Below are 20,627 nucleotides of genomic sequence, written 5' to 3' on the forward strand. Positions count from 1 at the left end.
AAATGTGGAGACGGTGTCTGCCTCCCGAACCGTAACAGGAAGATGATTCCACAGGAGAGGAGCCTGATAGCTGAAGGCTCTAGCTCCTGATCTACTTTTGGAGACTTTAGGGACCACGAGTAAAATACCTTACTTACCACTCTGTGGTAAATAAGGTACAGATCTTAACCTTGCCAGCTGCGTGGTGTGAGTTGCTGTCCAAAAACAAAAAGACAAGTGTGCAGAAAATACTGCAGACTGATGCAAAATGCTTCAAAACTCTGCCGAATATTTTCACACACAGTCTGTGGACTGAAACTTTGCAGATTCTCGGGAACTTGGTGGCACTTTATTGTTTTATCTCGACAAAGAACAGACAGTTTTGGACTTCCCCTGGGAATATTAGGTTAGATTTTAGGTTTTTTACTTACTATTGTGCATCCCCTGAAAGCTAACTTCACCCCCCACACATGAACACACACACTTCTCTAATTCAGTTCTGTTTTCTCTCTGACTGGATCCTGTACAGCCATCTATTGTTTATTTCCTTCAGCAGCCCAGAGAAGCCTGTTAAAACTGGTTTTATACTGAAGGGGGTGGAGACAGAGAAGGGAGAGAGTGTGTGTGTGTGTGTGTGTGTGTGTGTGTGTGTGTGTGTGTGTAAACTCCTCCCTGGTGGTTTTCATTCAGCAGGAAAATCCCCTCTTGGATGGTTTGTGGTCACATTTTCCATCAATCTGCCACAGGTCAGTGCTGCCATCTGCAGGCTGATAGAGGGAATTGCAGAATGTTTTTCCACCAGAGAGGAGAAACACAAAGGATATTAACAGCAGCAGCAACAGCAAGGACAGACAGCACACAACATGATGGAGATGAAAAAGAGAGGAGGGACTGTTTGTTTCTGCTCCCAAAATAAAATATTATACATCAGCAAAGATAGAACAGAGAGGAAACAACGACAATAAACAACACACAGCTCTGCACTGTTCAGCACTTTTATCCTCTGCAGCACTCTGACTCCTCATGTTTCTCCTCCTCAGGGTTTTGCTTTTCGGGTGCGTTCAGTCAGTGTTGGAGAGCAGTGGCTGCAGCATCAGAACGCCCCCTCGAGGTCAGTATTCACATGTTCACACACTCACTCTTGCTGTGTGGTATTGGAGTTGAAGCAGTGAATTCTCCATTGCAGGGGAGACTGTCTAATCCCTGTGATTTAAACAAAGTACTTATAAACTTAAATTTCACCTTCCATGCCATCATAGTCATGTAGGTAAAGAATATAAATGTAAATTTTGTCATCTGTCCATATCTGCGAAGGCATGCATTAACAGCACATCTGCATATGCAGAAAACCAATGTAGCCTATTGTACTACTGTAGTAAAAAGCTATTTAAGAGTTATTTGCCATTTATCTGGTGTGACTACAAAGATAGCAATGGGGCTAACCATTTATATATATTATATATATTTATATATATATATATTTATATTTTCATTAAAGGGATAGCTCCAATTTTTTGGACTGGGATTGTATGGGTTACTTGACAGCAGTCAGTGTATTACATACAGTAGATGGTGACTGACATGCCCCCCGTTTGGAAAAGCAGGCTGAAGTACGGAAGTTAGGCAATGTACTGCTGTGAATGGTGGTCTGCAAAAAATGTCCTTTAACAACCTGAAAAAAGTCCTTCTTAAGAAAATTAATATCAGTTTAAGTGTATGCTATACTGAGAGTATATTCACCCCTTTCCCTCAGACAGCTTGCTCTGATGGTGAAGCCATTCATGGCCTCAGTTCCCCATCTATGCTCTTGTTAAATCCACCAGACTCCATTGACAAAAACAGTTTTTAAGCTTGCTGATCTACTGCTGCCTCGATCAGTTAGGTAGTTTGTGTTATTGTGCGACTTTAGTGAATCTGAACTAACCCTTTTAAATGCCAAAGTCACACAACACAAATAAAATAACTGAGACAGCGGAGGATCAGCAGCTCCTGTGTTCAGCAAAGTTAAGTCACTGTTTTTTTTCAATAAAGTCTGGCTTTAAAGAGAACTAAGAAACAGTTTTTCCCATTGGAAATCACCGGTTGTTAGCAAAGTAAAGCAGTGAAAATATTCTAAAAATAGGATACACTTAAACTGATGTTGATTTTTTTGGTGAGACCTTTTTTTTAAGTGGCTAAGATACATTTTGTTGCTGGTCCCCATCCACGGCAGTAGGTTGCTTAGCTTCCATGTCGAACTCCAGCCTGCTTCTCCAAACTGGGGCCATGCTGACTGATATCTGCTGTATGTAATATACTGTCTATGGACAAGTACCCCATGTAACCCCACTTCGAAATATCTGCACCACTGTTTTAAGCCACAGCCATATTAAGTAACATATAATATACAGTGATAGGCCATATGATGTTAAGACCTCCATGTCTGAGTGAACATAAAGAACTGATGGTGCAAGAAACTTAGATTAACATTGAGCTGACTGCTCTTTTGTCTGTCACTGGTGATGAGATGGAGAAGCCAAACATTTTGCTGGGTGGTTCTTTAATTCATACATCCCATATAAAATACAACATGTCAGACATTGCAGAAGTTAAAACCTGGTAAACACCCCGATGATGCTAACAGTGGTTTTCACTGTGTGTCTGCCTCTCTGTCAGGAGGATTCGCGGTGAGGCCAAGAAGTGTCGTAAAGTTTACGGCATCGAGCACAGAGACCAGTGGTGTACGGCCTGCCGCTGGAAGAAAGCCTGCCAACGCTTCCTCGACTGAACGGAAGAAAAACTGGAAAGGAGGATAAAAAACAAAGAGAAAAAGATGGACTTGAAAAGACTGTAAACTTCAGCTTCACCTGGTGGATGTTTTATACATTCTTGTATCTGAAACCAGAAATATTTTTTTTGTCATTTTTATACTCTTTCTACATTTGCTAGAAGTGTCTTTTTTATTTTGAATGTGTTAATTGAATATATTTCGTAGATGTTGTGTCCTGTTGGTGCTTTTTATGAACAGATTGGGGCAGCTATTATGTGACCTTTGACCTTGAAGCACCCAAGTGAGTTTTTGTGTCCGGCCGACTCTCCCTGGGTATTCTTAACAAAACCAGCTTCTGCATCAAGATCGATATGCACTCCAGTTTATTAGCCAATTTGTATGAATATTCAGTCACAATGGAAACACTCAGCTCCAGATGCAATTTGTTGTGACCCAGCTTTGGTCTTAACCCTGAGTTTGAGTTCTACAAAGCTGGTCCAGGTTCAGATAGTGCTGACTAACACTAGCTTTAATTCAAATTTACAGATCAAAACATATGAGTCACCATTTCTACAGGATCGCAACAAGGACAAAAATATAACTGAAACACAGAGTGACTTAACTTTCCTGTGATCCTGGCTGGATATAAAACGGGCTTCCAACAAACAGCAGGTATTTTGTTGCCAGTATAAATAATAATATGAATATTATTCACATCCATTTGTCTCTCCTAGTATTCCTGACAGTACTCAGTGCAGCCCTGGTCAATTAAATACTGTACATCAGTCAACACTTCAGATGCCCTTACTACATTAAAGTGTTATGAATCATTTATTCGATGTTTATATGCTGCTTTAAGGCACTAAACAGGTTGGGAATCACTGCTGTAGACTGTTGTCTCTATGGTGCATTCAAGTGCAACGTCAAGATGTGGTTTGACTGGTCAGCTTTTCTTGACTCTCATTTTTGAAGGCGGTTTTGGTGTGTCAGGGCTCTCTGACACTGAACTCTGTTATGATTCCCATTGTGGTTCATTTCAAAGCCAATCATATTATCATATAAGGTGTCAAATATTTCAGCATCTAAATAACTATATCTATCAAACGCTTCACTGTAAATATCAGCCTCACTTCAGTCTTCCACCTCCCATCAGCCCTTTCTTCTTTTGAGCTTCAGTTGAGATGCGATATGTTTGGAAGCAGAAGCCATTTCCACTCATCTTTGTGGAAACCACATGCAGTATTGCTCAAGAGCTCTGTTTAATTACAATTAAAAAATATACATGTATGTTTACACTGAATGATATATGTTTTTTTTAATAATATCTACTTGGTGTATAAATACAGATATATATCAGGCCAATTTATCCAATAACTACTCTTCCTGATGCCATTTTAAATGTTCAGATTTCAGATGTTAAACGTCTCTTTGCAGTAAACTGGGACAAAGAGTCCTCTATTTATATTCTCTTTATGTCCTGTTTGTTAATGATCAAAGGCAGAAATGTTGGTCATTGTAATCATATCATTTTTAAGATGCACTCTTTTATACATGATGTGAAATCCTGATGTTGTTAGAATAAACTGGAAAAAGCTGATTCTGGCTCATTTAGTTTGGTTTGGCTTTAATAATGATGTGACAAAACACACTACCTGACACAGCAGACGTACCACAGCAACATTGGTTTAACTCACCAAACATGTGACCACAATGAACAAGGTCTTTACTTCACATATGTATCAGAGGTGTGGGGTTAGTTTTGAAAACAGGACATGCTCTGCAGTCTGCCTTGATATTAAAAAGCAAACCATGCAACTCTACAGTGGTCCATAGTTATACAGTGGTAGAGGAAATACCCAATTCCTATACTTAGGTAAAAGTGCTAATACCACACTATAAAAATATCCTGTTACTAAAAAAAGTCCTGCATTGAAAATGATCCTCTACATGTACATTTCCATAGGCTATGTTTAGAGCGCAAAAAACAGATTTTTAGAGTAACTAAAGTTGGCAAATGAATGTAGTCAAATAAAATTCTTTACATCTGAATTGTGATGGAGCAAAAGTATGAAGTGGCATAAAAAGAAAACACTCAGCAAACCAGTGAAGAAACTCACAAGCCAAAGAGAGGACTCAGAATAAGTAACATATAAACAGGGAGACAAAGGCTACACCGATTTTAGTGTTAGTTTAGTATGAGCTATTTTCAATGGCTACTGTACTTCACTACATTTTTGAGGTACTTCCAACTTATATTATTTTATATTTTAACCTCACTACATTTCAGGGGAAATATTATGATTGAATGACATTAATTTGAAAGATTTAAGATTATAAACATTTTACTTATATTTTTAATTTTAGATTGAAAAATAGTTTTTCATTATTTATCATGGCTTGTTTCATCATGTACTATTTATGTACCATTTTTAGTCATGTACATGTATGCGTTTTTATGATGATGATGATGATGATGATGATTAGTAGTAGCAGTAACAGTACTATAAGCAGTATTACTATTAGTATCCTTATTATATTCATGAAAGAATCTGAGTTAGTGAAATCATTGTGTATTTCCATAAGGCTTATTGCTTTATACTTCGAATCCAATACATTTCAGAGGAAAATATTGTCCACATTTGCTATTATTATTGATCATATTATTGATCATTGATCATATTATTATTAGTTGTAGTAGTAGCCTTGGACCAAGACGTTCATTGTATGAACGTCTTGAAAACGAACCCCGTTTTTCGTGTGGGGGTTCCCGGTCTAGACCGATTCACGTCTCCATAAACTTTCAAATCAAACATGTANGTAGAAAGTCGGTGCACTCATTCATTGCAGGACGAAGAAGGGCTGAAGAAAATTTCAAGACATCATTGCAGGACGAAGAAGGGCTGAAGAAAATTTCAAGACATCCCGAGATAAAATGCATGTTTATTGTAGTAGTAGTAGCCGTAGTTGTTGTAGTTGTAGTGATATTATTATCATATTCGAGACATAATCTGAATTAGTTGTACAAATAGCATTGTTAGTTGTCTTAGTTGTATTAAAATCTGAATATATTTTTATTTTGAAATGTTGAACCGGAAGCCTTGTCTTTGTTGTTAGCTTGTCGTTGCACCGCTCGCTTGTTGTGGAGGGAAGCGGCTAGCTCAGTTAGCTCCCTTTAGCCCTGTGTGTGTTTGAAGGACAGTTTACTGTAGTTATTTGTTCTTCCAGCAGTTCCCATCATGGCGTACCAGCTGTACAGAAACACCACTCTGGGAAACAGCCTGCAGGAGAGTCTGGACGAGCTTATACAGGTGACACTCACCTCTCACATGATGGCATTAGCTCACAGCTAGCCTAGATTAGCATGCCGCTAACTGCAGCGGCGGCGTTCAATGAAGCTAGTTAGCTCGCAGCGGGCTAACTTTAGCTTGTTAACTGCGGTTTGCTCCAGCACTGATTTGATCCAAGCAGATGCAAATATCGTCTGTTTTAGTCTGTGCTTTAATAATATTGCCGTTTTTATTTCCTGCTGCTCATGAGCAACACCATGAAAATGAGATGATGTAGATAAACAGTCATCAAAGTTATTCGTAGTTTAGTAAGTTAGCCTAAACTGATGTTAGTGAATGACGACCAATAAGTTTGACAGTAGCATTATCGTCAGCTTTACTTTTGCATCCTCCTCCTGATGGTATCTTTGTTAGTAGACAGATGAGATATATAATGAGGTTTTCTGTTATGATGCATATAGTTCTTAAAACAAAAACCAGGAGCCAGTATGAGAACTGGCTCGGGATCTGAGTTAAGTCCAGGTTAGGGATATGTGTGCATGTTTTACTTGATTTATTTTAACTGAGTGTCTAAGTTCAGTTCAGTATTTGTAACAGAATGGTAACAAGTAGGCAGGAAAAGTTTCACACCAAAGCAATAACAGCAAAAAAAGTACTGAGTCAGATGCCTAATAGCAAGATATTTATATAAATGAATAATCACGTTCAGGTTTATTTCATCACAGCACATAAAAGTACATTTGCATCATAATAGGATCAACGTGTCTCACATAAAGTCCCTGCACCAAAGAGATGTGTTTAGACAAATGTTAAAGGAACGGTTTAGTATTTTGGGGAATGCACTCTTTCTGAGGGTGACATATACTGCTGGATATCATTTTAATGTCTGGAGTCAGGGCGTGGCTTAGCATTAAGACAGGAGGCAGTCTCCTTTGTTTAATATGTGCACAAACAGAGATGTTAATATGACAGTTTGTGGTGTCAGTGGGAGTTATGTTCTGGTACTGTTTCTTGACAAACAATAGTGTAATCACCTGTGGAGTATATCTTTGCAGCATTTCTGGGAAGTGGATTTGGTTTTGGTCTCTGTACAGACAGGATGGTACCAAATCTGGCAATGTCACTGTGCTGACAAGTCTTCAGCAAGCTGCACACAGTCGCACCACTGAGTGTTTGACAATAAGAAGTTCTAGCATGCAACTCCTTCTAAACATGTGTTCTTAACATCTGTGTTTGTATGCAGGTTGACCAAACCAGATGTGTTATCAGCGAGCTTTAGTGGATTTGGAGATGTGTTACGTAATGGAGATGCTACCTGTGTACTGTACAGCTTGTGTGGAAGGTTCATACAGTTGGATGTTAAATTAAATCGTGTGTGTGTGTGTTCAGACTCAGCAGATTACTCCTCAGCTGGCTCTTCAGGTCCTCCTTCAGTTTGATAAAGCAATCAACACAGCGCTCGCCAGTCGAGTTCGCAACAGAGTCAACTTCAGGGTGAGTCCACTTCCACCTCCTTTGACGTCTGATCCTCGAACCTAACCCTTTACACCAGCTTGAAGCAATGAACTGACTCAGATCAGAGTTTTTCTTCTGTGATTTAAAGGGGACAGACTTCTAAGTGAATTTGCTTCACCCAGTGTTGTCTTGTGTTTGGCTTCAGTCAGTTACAGTGTGTTCTGTAGTGAGATGTTTTTCTAACAAAAAACAAGTATTCTTTATGTTGCTGGGCGAGATATTAATGAACATTTTCAGGATTCAGTGGTGCATACAGTCTTTAGATTCTTGATTTATGTAAAACTAGTGCTGTCAAGAGATTAAAAAAATGGAGAGATTAATTAATTATGATCTGTAGTTAATTGATCTAATTAATCTCTTTTTTAATCTCATCTCAAATTGCTGAGAAAAGCCCTCAACTTGATGTATTTTCATTTAAATTCATTACATTATTGTGGCAGATGATCAAAAGATTGATATATATTACAAAAAGTGGTTTTATAAAGTCATAATTATTGTTTTCAACAGTAACACACTTGAACACAGATGCAGTACACCTAGCCGTTACATTCTATTGTTTTTGAGATTAGTCCCAATAAAGAGTGCTGCAACCTTCAGTCTCGACCACCAGGGGGGTGCTTGACTGTCATGACATGTCAGCTTCATTAAAAGCATAGCTGCAGATTAACACAACAATAGATGTAAAAACACACAGAAACAATACATCTGTGATCAGTTCCCTAATTTTATTTTAACAATTTTCTAAATTATTTTCCAATTTCTCGTTTTATTTCATGGAAGTGATCAATGTAAGTGCACTTGTCCTTTAAACTTAATAAAAAATAAAAGCTAACAAAATAAAAGACACCTGGTACATTCGTTACAGCTGTATCAGTTTATAGAACAGTTTTGAACAGTTAGAACAAGAGGCTGCACTGCAACGTGCAAATCACTCCTTCTTGTGGCTGCCTGCGCTTTCCCTGTCCTTGCGGCTGCAACTTGCACTGTCTTCTCTTCTTCAAACTACAACACCCATAATTCATGTAGGAACTGCTGCAGGCAATGTGCAGACGGTGGGGGCTGCATGACAACTCAACCACCATGATCAGTTTTTAATGTTTTATCGGGCAATAACTACTCCAGACTCTGCTCTAGTGTAATTTTTGGGACAATCAGGGCAGGATTCAGGACTCAGGACAACTGCTTGGATTTCGGGACTGTTCCGAATTTTTCGGCAAACAAGGCACGGAGGTTGCCGGGGAGGTCAGATACTTGCGTGCTAGGGCAGACAGCTTTATTGGCTCCTGAGTGAGCAGACCACCACTGCAGGGGACAGTCATGCTGATGCTGGGCTCTGCTCTGTAGCGCTGCAGCTCTCCCACAACTCAAGCACAAAGAAGCCCATTCGTACGCCTACAGACAGATTTTATAAAAGGCAAGTCTGTGGCATACAGAAACAGTAAAGTTAGAGATTAAAAATGAGATTAACGTGATCAAAAAACATAGCACGTTAAATATGGCTGTAATTAATTATTCGCAATTAACACGTTAATTTGACACCCCTATGTAAAACCCTTGAAGGTCAAGTTACTTTTAATTTTATTTCCTGTATGCTGCCAGATCACAACAGAAGTCATTTAAGGTCACCTTTCCTATAGAACAGGTCTATACCTTGTCCTTTTATTAAACTAACTAAATAGCCTTATGTTATTTATCTTAATTACACGACGGCATGTCATTTCTGTCTCTACATGGTCGCGTGTTTACAATTCTCCTCTGCTCTCTGTAACGTGAACAGCGGAGTTCCGCCCCAATGCGCACACAGACACGTGCGCACACAGACACGTGCAAGCACCCACGGGTGAGCACACTCCCACCAGCAGTCAGAGAGCGTGCATCGGAAAATATGTCGCTTCAACCACCTGAAAAGCAGACAAAAATATCTCCCAGGGTAGTGAAAATGGTGAAGACAAATGTTCCGATGTTTAGTTCAACGCACAGTTCAAATAATTGTTCAGTTGTTATATTGACTGCTGTTATTAAAAGAAACACATGAACACCATGATTCCTGAAGTTTTTTAATTTGCAGCAATGCATTATATTCTATAAGATTATCATGAATTTGTAGCACTTTGTAACACTTCATCCTTCAGTTTATTTAAAACATTCAACATCAACACATCTGGAGATACGTGGTTTACACTGGACAACGGGATTAAAAACCGAGATCTGAAAAGTAACTGAAGCCTTTGGCTAAATGAGGTGGAGTAAAAAGAAAAACATTTACCTCTGAGATGTAGTGGTGTAGAATTATAGAGTAGTATAAAAGGGAACTACTCAAGTGAAGTACAAGCACCATGGATTTGTACTTGAGTACAGAAAGTAGATGTTCTGTGGTGAGCTGTTCTGTGGTGAGCCCTGACTGTTCACTGTCATTCAGGTGTTGTTCTCTTTCTGTCCACCAGGGCTCTCTGAACACCTACAGGTTCTGTGACAATGTGTGGACGTTTGTCCTGAATGACGTGGAGTTCAGGGAGGTGACAGATCTTGTGAAGGTCGACAAAGTCAAAATTGTTGCCTGTGACGGAAAGAGCGAGTCAACCCAGAACAAAAGTGATAAATGGTAAGTATTACGTTATTACATTTATACTTGCATTGCTGGAAGTGTAACCTGCATTTGTAAATGTTACAAATCATTAATCAGATTGATGACAAGATTTGATTTACTGGATTATTTAATGTGATGAGGCACCTTCTGAGGAATAACCTTCCACAAGCAATTTTTCAGTTTGCAGAAAATGTGATATACCATGATAAGTCACTGTCATAATATAATATAACATATACCATATCACAGCTCGAAATACCACGTACATATGCATGGTCATTCATGTAAAATTTGAGCTGTGCATGTAATCCTCAGCTCCACATGCAACATTCACGGCAAACCCAGAGGCATGCACCACATGCTCTCTGCATGTACACAGAAAAAAGTATTTTGAGCCCTGCATATTCGGCTACTTTATTCTTCTCTCCCTGTTTTCTCTGTAGTTAACGTTCATTTCTTATTTTCTCTCTGCAGACTCCAACGCTGCAGAGTGACAACTCTCTGTGTGTGTGTTGCTGTCAGATGGAGCCACAGATGGACCTGGACTGTACATATAATTTATTACAGCAGAGTCACAGCTGAGAAGTGTGTTTGTGTTTGAGAGTGTTGTCTGAGTGTGTGTGTGTGTGTGTGTGTGTGTGTGTGTGTGTGTGTGTGTGTGTGTGTGTGTCAGAGTGGACCAGTCACTGTACCTGCAGCATTTTTTTTTATTATTAGCAGTTTACAGGAGGTTTGTGTTCAGTTTGCTGTTATTATTGAGCTGGATGGTCATTAATAAAAACTTTATTTAAAACACAGTGAGGTTCTATGCTTTCCTCTGTCATGAAACAATCAAGGGATTCATTAATTAGCTGATGGACAGAAAAGACACACATGAGAGTACTGATGTTGAAGGTTTTACTGCAGTAAAAACATAAATCATGTTCCAGCTTCTGCAAAGTGAGTTTTCACATATTCAACCTGAATCTCTTTGGATTTTTTTGGACTTTTGTTGAAACTAAAAATGAAGCTTAAAAATCACTTTGGTGTCTGGAAACTAAAGATGGAAAAAAAGAGTTGGATTATTTTGGACATTTTATAAACAATATGATGAGTAAACTGATGATTGACTATTTACCGAAGATCTGATATTTACAATGGGGACATCTGCTGGCCAAGCCTTCATATTGCATATATAGAAGGATTTAATTTAAGACCATGTTCAAACGGACTCAAGGGAACTGTAGAAGCGAAAATCGGTGCCTGGAATTGGGCCAGGTGGCACCCGACCTCGTCCTCTACTTCTCTTCAAGATCGTCCTCTGTGTTGATTTAGTATCTTAGGTTCAGCTGGCAGACACTTAGAGAAACACTGGAGTCAGTTAGAATCAGGTGCAATCGAGTTTAATGTGTTCACAAGCTTCAACACATACAACTCAATGAGTCAGGCTCCGGAGCAAGACTGAAGTTTCACTTTCTGCGCTCTCCCTTTTATGCTGGTGAAGATTCGAGAGAATCTCCACCCTTTCCCTTTAGTCCTTCCTACCTGCGTTCAAATCTGTTGGTGGCAGGCCCCTTGGGCCCTTGTCCAAACATGACCTAATGGTGTAATCCCTGGGCCTGGAAATCCCCAAGTTCTCCCACCATTAGATTTGAGCCTGGTTTCACTTTAATTTTTAAACAACATATGAAACCTGGGGATTTTCTCTATACAATCCCCTGTGCTTTAATGCAATGTGAACTCTTAGAGTGTGTGTCATGCAATACAAACATTAAAGTGTGTGTGTGTTGTTATTAAACAGTACATGGTGTGGTATAGGTGTGCTCTTCAATGTGAATACATAACCTTGTGTTCTGAATGCATAGACTTGGATAACAGTGCTTTATCACACATAGATGCATAACAAACAGTTTTATAGGACCTTATACATAAAACATGGTTATATAACCTTCACCCTTAATCAACTTATGCAGTATAACACCTTTACTTGATTAAAGATTAAATCTTACACTACAGAACTCATTAACGTCGTTAGATTTTGTTCATGAATATAGTGCATGTACTTGCATATCCGTGTCCTGGTTTTGATTATATTCAGTATACAACATATACATGGAACATGAAACTTGGTTATTTACATGATTCAAACAGTAGCCAGGTTCCTGATAGTGTGCCAGTGCATCTTGACTCCTCTCAGACATCACAATCAGGATGTAACCAATATTTCAGTCATTAGATAAACACAGAGATCACGTAGTTATAATAGGCAGGCAGCAGCGTACTCCCATACAATTACTTAGAAGTTGCTGGTCTTGAATGCACGGTATCTTTACTGATACAGTTCAGGTGTTTCAGTCTCCTCAACCTCTTACTTCAGGTACCATGATGGACATGGGAAATTACACAAGAAAATGTGAACCCACCCATTAGAGTCAGTTGACTTGGTAAACTGGATGTGTATAAATCCAAACTAGTCTGCAATATTAGCCAAAGGTCAAAACAGTTACCCATTGGTGGAAAGGTAACTACATTTACTGTGCTGTAATTAACTACAATTTTTAAATTGCCTACTATGTTACGCTATACTTCACTGAATTTCAAAGATTTACTTTTTACTGCACTACATTTATTTAATAACTATCAGAAATTAAATATGATTTAGCCTATTTTAGATTAAACTATAGTATATAAAGTAGGCTGATTAAAATAAGCTCCCCCCTTTACCAGCTGCAACATTTAAGAGACAAACATGTCAATATATCAATTAATATAATTCCATAATAAAAGACACTCACCAGACACTTTATTAGGAAGACCTGTTCAACTGCTCATTAAAGGAGCAATAAGCGAAATTCATCATTTCTAGATTGAAGGAATTAAAAAATTGCTATGTCTATGTGAAGAACTAGAGGTATAATTTCATCTGGAGTATAGCATGACCTCACACACCCTCTCTCTGGTTTTGATCTCCAGCCCATTGTTTACAAGCTGGTCCCTATAAAAGGCTACAGCCAGTGAGCAATGGCAGCGCGAATTTTCGAAGTGAAATGGCAGAGTCAAATGTCTGTTTTAATTAGTGTTACAGTAACGTTACGCACATGTCGCTATGTCAATTCAATTAAATTTAATGTTACAATCATAGCATGGGTTAATGTCCGGAGCTTGAGTTATTAGCGGCTTGGTCCCAGCAATGGGTCAGGCGTTACGGTTGTGTTAGATGAGTAGACCGGCAGCCAGCTAACATTTGCACTTAGCATTGTAAAATGTAGCCCAGCGGGTTTGTCAGCTGGACGTGCAGCTGACAAATCTGCAGCAACTGTGTGATGCTATCATGTCAGTGTAGACCAGAATCTCTCAGGAATGTTTCCAGCAGATTGTTTAATGTATGCCACAAAGAATTAAGTCAGTTCTGAAGGCAAAGGGGGTCCATCAACCTGGTACTATCAAGGTGAACCTAATAAAGTGGCCAGTGAGGTTTTTTTTTTTTTTTTAAAGGGCCATTCTGTATAATCAATAAATAAGAAAAGGATCTATGTACTTAATACACTGCTGTTTTTTATTTTTATTTTCAGGTGATCCCTTTAAAGTATGTCAGCTTGAAGTGACAATGCAGCTTTATTGTAAAATGTCTAGTCATACATCAAATGACTTGGTTTAATCATAAAATAGTTTTAGTTCCACTTTTTACCAATTCCAGTATTGCAAAATCTAAATTCAGTAAGCTGCTTGTTTGTTGGTGGATTTAGTTTCTGCCTTTATTTTGAAGGCCAGCTGTCCATGTCCTTCCTGTTTTGATTCTTGCTAACTTAATGGAGGGTACGGAAGGTGGGAAGGACCAAAATATTGTCAAACAATGTCACTAATGTTTCTTTCACTGTGTTGTTCACTTTTTGTATCAGAGTTTTGTCTTTATTTTTTAATTTAATTCATAGTAATCACTGACTATCACTGGAATTACTGAACTTTAACACTGGTTTAATTAACTTTATTTAGCACTAATGGATGTTAAATGAAAAAAAAAAAAAACATAAATGTTTCCTTGCTCAGTAATGGTTCTGATGCTGAGCATCATCATGTAACTCATTGATTTATGAATCTGCGGCTGATGAATCAAACTGGATGACTTAAACATCAAAGTCCAGCAGATGGCAGCAAAATATCAATTCCTCCTCCTTTCTATAAGTTCTCCTCAGGGACTTCATCACTGGTGTTTCTGGCAGAGGAAGCAGCCATGATTCTCTTCTCTGTTTGAACAAAAGTGTCTTCTCACTGGCTCTCAGTATGTTCCAGGATTGATTTTAAGATCTTATTAATTACAGGGCTCTTTGGTTTGGTTTCAACACTGAAGAGTGTTGTACTGCCAAATGCTTTATTTAAATACATTTACATGATGAAATGATGCTTTCTTACAATAATTATTTTATAAACAATAAATTGTATTTATTGCTGCTCATAGATGCAATATCTCTTTATCACCTTTAATTTCATTGATATATAATTTTGTATTTCCATCTTTATTGACTTCTTTTTGGATCAAAATTCAAAATATCGTTCACAATTGAGCTTGAAAGTGAACATGTGATCATCTACGTTTCCATGGCAACACAGCAATTTGTCATGTTGATTACAGGACAGTGTGACACCGTACAGCAATGAGTTAGAGGACTTTGAGTTCAGCATGTGTTGCTGAATGTATGTATAGTGGCAACAGACGACTGTTCAATTTTTACCTCCCAAGCATCTCCCAGTGGTATTGTTGGTGCCACAACAACCGCATTGCTGTTTGATTTTCCTCAGAGCCAAACAACCACCAACAACACAGGACACACCACAGTTTGTTTTCCACAGTTACTTTGGTTGCTCCATCGTCTGCTATTTCCTCTACGGGAGATAGTAACTGCTAAGAGCTCACGTTGATACGCTTTAATAACTGGGAATAACTACCAAAAGCTTACGAGGAAAATAAGAGTGCTGTCCTCTTCCTGTTTTGGTTGTGCTATGGTTGATGCTCTTCCTTTGTGCCATAAATGGAGTCTTCATTTTTCTTGGAACATCACACCTGGAAGCAAACAGGATAGTGAAAGAGAGGCTTATAGGGAACAAATCTAAAAGCAGATGTTGTCATCATTCTATAGCCATTTCATTGTACATTCAACATTTACCTCATAATAATAAGTTAAATTAAAAAAAAACAACTTGTCTTTTCCACTCTAATCGACTCTACCCAAAATATATGAAGGCACCAAGCAGCAGCTGCTTGGGCTGAAAAATGAGGCCCACACAGAAGTGCCAAAAACTGCAGTTCCCCTAATGGCTACCTGAGGCTGGCTCCAAATGCCAGTCAGTCCTCATAGACCTGCATGTTGAAATGTCCAACTTTATCAGCAGAAATAATCATGTTAACAGCCTGGTACAAAAACGATTTTGGTCTATCCACCACTCGCTTCACCACAGCACCAGGCTCTTGCTTAAATGTGGTCACTTCTTGGGGCTTTAAAACAGAGGTTCACAAGCCAGTGGGTGATGTCATGGTAGCTACGTCCATTACCTTTACAGTCTGTAGGATACACATGTTTTCACACTTTTGTGTTTTCACACATTTACTCAAATTCTGTACTTATGTACAATTTTGAGGTACTTGTACTTTGAGTATTGCCATTTTAATTACTTTGCTACATTTTAGAAACAAATATTGTACTTTTTATTTCACTACATTTATCTGATAACTTTGGTTAACTTTACATCCATCCATCAATTTTCATAGGGCCAAGAGGCCAAGCAAAGCACCCCAGACGTCCTTCTCCCCAACAACGCTTTCCAGCTCCTCCTGGGGGACCCCAAGGCGTTCCCAGGCCAGATGAGATATGGAATCCCTCCAGCATGTTCTGGGTCTGCCCCGGGGCCTCCCACCAGTTGGACATGCCCTGAACACCTCTAATGGAAGGCGCCCAGGAGGCATCCTGATCAGATGCTGAGGAGCAGCGGCTCTACTCCGAGCTCCCTCCGGATGTCTGTGCTCCTCACCCTATCTCTAAGGCTGAGCCCAGCCACCCTACGGAAGAGACTCATTTCAGCCACTTGTATCCACAATCTCATTCTTCAAGTCACTACCCAAAGCTCATGACCATAGGTGAGGGTTGAGAGATGGACCAGTAAATCGAAAAGCTTTGCCTCCAGGCTCAGCTTTTTTTCAACTTTACAGATTTGGGTAAATAATACAAACTAAAACCAGCAAATATATGTATTATGAGAGATTAGGATAAAACTTTATTGATCTACTGATTCTTGAAATCACAAACTACCCAGCAGTAATGTAAGTAATTCAAATAAGCTCCACCTGCACCATTAAAGTGGTGAACACATTAATGCTCAGTAATTCAATAAAATCAAAAATCAATAATTGTAATCTAAAAATATAATACATATATACTGAAATGAGCCATTTTGTATAATTAGTACTTTCACTGTTGATACTTTAGTTAAGTTTGATACTAATACTGTTGTACTTTTACTGGTAAAATTTTGAATGCAGGACTTTTACTTGTAACAGTATTTCTACACTGTGGGTATTGCTACTTGGATTTTAGTAAATGATCAGAGTATTTTTTTCCAGCACTCTGTATATAAGGGCCCACAAAGCTGCTGGTCAGTCTGTGCAAAGCCAACAAACCGCCTCAGATTTCCTCTCAGACTGGAGTTAGAGCAGCACGCTGCTGCTGCTGCTGCTGCTGTAAGCGTTTCTGTGTGATGGATGTTGTCACTGAGCGTTGTGAACGGCTGTTTGCTAATGAACAGATCTGTTTAGCCAGCCGCTCCGCTGACCTCTGACCCTGCTCAGTCTCCACGCTGAGGGAAAATAAAGCACAGCGGCGCTCGGTAAATATGGACGAGGACGGAAAACGCAATTATTGGGAGGGAGTGTTGGCTCAACATAAATTGAAATTATTAAAAATGATGCATGGATTTGGAAGGAAAATAAACGGACGATGTCGTGTTGGAGTGTTTTAGATCTTTAGTCTGTGTTAGAGCAGGAAGGACTGATGATGATTCGCCAAACAGGAAGTGCTTCCTTCACTTAATGAGAGTGTCGAGCTGACTAACTGCAGCAGGAGGAAAAACCACAGCCAATCAACTTCCTCCTCTCATTCTTTCTTTGTCTTTTTTATTTTGTTTTATTGTATTTTAATTAATTAATTAATTAATTGATTGATTAATTAATTTATTGGTCACCAAAACTGTGAGTGGTTTCATTTGTTATTGTTGTAAATAAAGGGGAGAGTTTTATATTTTTGTTTTTGCTAAGTGTCGTCTGACCTTTTAGGTGAGATCAGAAGGACTGATTTCTATTCAATAATTTGGTGGTTCTATGTCAAACCCTCTATTAATAACTTATTAATGGGGAAATAAAATGTGCCGTTATATTATTTTGAGATTTTGGGGGGTTGGGCGATCAAAAAATTAACAGAAACTAAAAACTCTGGGGAGGATCTTGTTGTCTAAAGAAGTGAAACGGGTTCTGTCCCTCTCTCCAGACCTGTAATATTTTCTGTACTCTACATACATTTTACCATATTTGCTCTCCAAATTTTAAGACTGCAGCTGAACCCAGGGGCCTGACATGGGGAGGGCCCTCGAAAACACTGGAATTAAAAAAAACTCTGGTAAAAGTTCTGCATTCAAAATTTTACTTACATGAAAGTTGGTAAGCAAAAGGTCCTTGCAGTATCAAAACTGAAGGTATTAAATGTGCAGTAAAAACCTACCTGCCTGTGTTTTCCTGTTCCACAAGGCTCAGAATGATGTTCAGACCAGTGAGTAATACAACAGCACACTCACCATGATTTGTCTCTTTTGGTTAAACTTAGGAACTTGGTTGTATAAGTGATAACCAGTGTGTGAACAGACTGCAATGTCCTACAAGGAATAATAGGCCTATTGTAGGTTAGGACATCAGGCCTCTGTGGTATGATGTGTATACTTTCACTTTATATTTTAGCCTAAATGTGTTCTTTAAAGTAATAGATCTGTCATATAGCATCATCATAAAACACATAATTTTCTTTCCTCCCTCTGCCTCCTCTCCCCTTTAAAAATTTTGATGCAGTATCGTTTACTTTTACCTGTGTGCACTTTTACACAAGTAATTTTACTTCTATTTGAGGACAATACTGGGTGGGAGCTGCAGATTTAGCTAATAATTCCCCGTAGGTTCATCATGAGACTTCCATCTCACTGACATATTATTTCATACACTGCTTAATTTAACCAATTTTTCACCATGTAAGTCCCATTGAGATCAACAATCTCTTTTACAAGGGAGATCTGGCCAAGACAGCAGCATATGTAGAGGTTATAGCCAAACATCAACACAATAAAAGACATAGAAGACATACATGGACCTATAGACAATGACAAGTGCCAACCAATTCATTCATCCTTGTAGTTATGAGATCTTTGAAGTCAGGCAGAGAGACCAGGTCACATAGTCTCAACCCTTTTTGAAGGTGAATGAATGAATGTGAGAGGAGCACAGCACATAAAAGCTTTCTTTCCCAGCTCAGTCCGTGCACTAGGAACAGACAACAAAATTAGATTTTGAGATCTCACGCTATAGCTGCAGTCAGATCTCTGTTCAATCAAAGTACACATGTACGAAGGGAGTTTACCCAGTATGGCTTTAAAAATGAACAAATACCAGTGACTGAGCCTACGAAAGGTCAGAGATGACCAACCAGCCCTGGAACCAAGCGTACAGTTATGAGGAGGGTTTTACAATTCAAATCTCAGTGCACTGTGATATGCAGTATCTAACATGAGCAAGCAAAGTGCAGATGCATTCAGATCACCATAATCCAGAACTGGTAAAAGTGTAGCAGCAACCAGTCTTTTTCTGGCCTCAAAGGAGAAACAGGACTTATATCTGAAATAAAAGCCTAACCTCAGCATCAGCTTTTTAAGAAGATTATCAACCTGAAGAAAGAGAGTCATCAAGCCAGACACTGAGATATTTATTACAAGTGACAACCTCTAACTTCTTTCCCTGAGCAGTAATAACATCACGAGTGTTCACAGGCTTCCTCCTAGTATTCGAGAAATGTATTACCTTAGTCTTATCATCATTTAAAACCAGCTTCAGTTGTGAAAACTGAATCTTGGATAATGTTAAAGACAGGCTGCAATTTGGCCACAGCCTCTGTGATGGATGAGCTGGCACAATATATCACTGTGTCATCAGCATAAAAATGAAAATTTACACCAAACACATTTTGACCAAGGCTATTAATATATATTGAAAATAACAGTGGACCTAACACAGAACCCTAGGGTACACCATTACAAGTGTTGCGCAAGTTAGAAGTAAGCCCATTAAAGTGAACACACTGAGACCTTTCTGAGAGGTAAAATGTGATTATAAAATATCAGTTGAAGCTGCTATTCATTATTTCATGCTGTTCATATTTGCATGGAGCCAACAGGAAGCTCATCCATAGAGGGACTCTGCAATGTACATGCTCTGGTAAGCACCCAGTGAACAGCTTTCATGAGAATCAATGGACGGCCAAACACAGTAAGGTTCTCTTAATATATCCTGGCATTAGTAGTCGCAGTGTTTACAACAGCTCAATTAAAATGATGCAAAATGTACAAGAAAAACCTTTTCAGCTTTCATTATCGGCTACATCAAACAATATATGATTTATTATCAGATACAGGATCATCTGCATATCTGTGGTTGTTGTGGCACCAGATGTTGAACCTGCTGCGGGGATTTGCTCCCTTTCAGACACTAGAGCATTAGTAGGGTCCAACACTGATGTTGGTCATCAGGTCCGGCTCACAGTCAGTGTTTCAGTTAGGGAACAACTCAATCATTTTCATTATAAGTTAATTGTCCTATTATTTTGTATCTCAAATGCCCAAAACACTAATTATAATATCCAGGAGCCAAAAATGACATCTTGAAAGTATTTGTTTTATCGAACCATAAATATGTGACAAATAAAAGCATTAAATCCTCGTATTTGAGAAGCTGAAACTGAATTTTTGAGGGGCATTTTTGCTGAAAATGTTAGATGATTAGTTGATTATCAAAAAAGTTAATTTACCGTTGCTCCACTAACCAATTAAACCATTAATCATTTAGGCTCTAGTTCCAGTCCATCCCAAACGTATTGGATGGGGCTGAGGTGCAGACCAGTCAAGTTCTTCCCAACCAAACTTGGATGACCATTTCTTTATGGAGATACAGGGAGAACATGCAAACTCTACACAGAGGAGCCCTGGCTGGCTATTGGATTCGAATCTCTAACCCTTTTGCTGTGAGAGTGCTAACCACTGCACCATCTTGCCACCGTGATGCTGCTACATCTCATTGTAATTTAATGGATAAAGTGTAGATCTAATAGTTCTAGTTCTTGTAGTTATATTGTAGGAAGTCTCTGCTGTTATGGTACGGTCACATATCAGTGCAGGCAGAAGGGCGAATAAAATATTTGCTTCTGGTGGCAAAGCAAATTCACATCTTCACACC

General features: G+C 38.8%; 2 protein-coding genes across 3 annotated transcripts in view; both read left to right on the forward strand.

Annotated features, from left to right (window-relative positions):
• Positions 1-4,325, forward strand: part of znf395a (zinc finger protein 395a) — a 13,427-nt gene extending 9,102 nt beyond the window's left edge. For both annotated transcript variants that reach the window (XM_050073196.1, XM_050073118.1), the window contains 2 exons: positions 1,020-1,090; positions 2,635-4,325. In XM_050073196.1, coding sequence (XP_049929153.1) covers positions 1,020-1,090; positions 2,635-2,746 — 183 coding nt within the window. In that variant the 3' untranslated portion in view covers positions 2,747-4,325. The remainder of the gene's footprint in view (positions 1-1,019; positions 1,091-2,634) is intronic.
• A 1,506-nt stretch (positions 4,326-5,831) lies between these two features.
• gtf2a2 (general transcription factor IIA, 2) lies at positions 5,832-10,914 on the forward strand. Its single transcript, XM_050074580.1, has 4 exons — positions 5,832-6,036; positions 7,405-7,509; positions 9,975-10,132; positions 10,592-10,914. Coding segments are annotated over exons 1-4 (336 nt in total). The 5' UTR covers positions 5,832-5,964; the 3' UTR covers positions 10,593-10,914.
• Positions 10,915-20,627: the final 9,713 nt, after the last annotated feature.

Source organism: Epinephelus moara, chromosome 1, assembly GCF_006386435.1.
Source record: "Epinephelus moara isolate mb chromosome 1, YSFRI_EMoa_1.0, whole genome shotgun sequence".
Classification (NCBI taxonomy): domain Eukaryota; kingdom Metazoa; phylum Chordata; class Actinopteri; order Perciformes; family Serranidae; genus Epinephelus; species Epinephelus moara.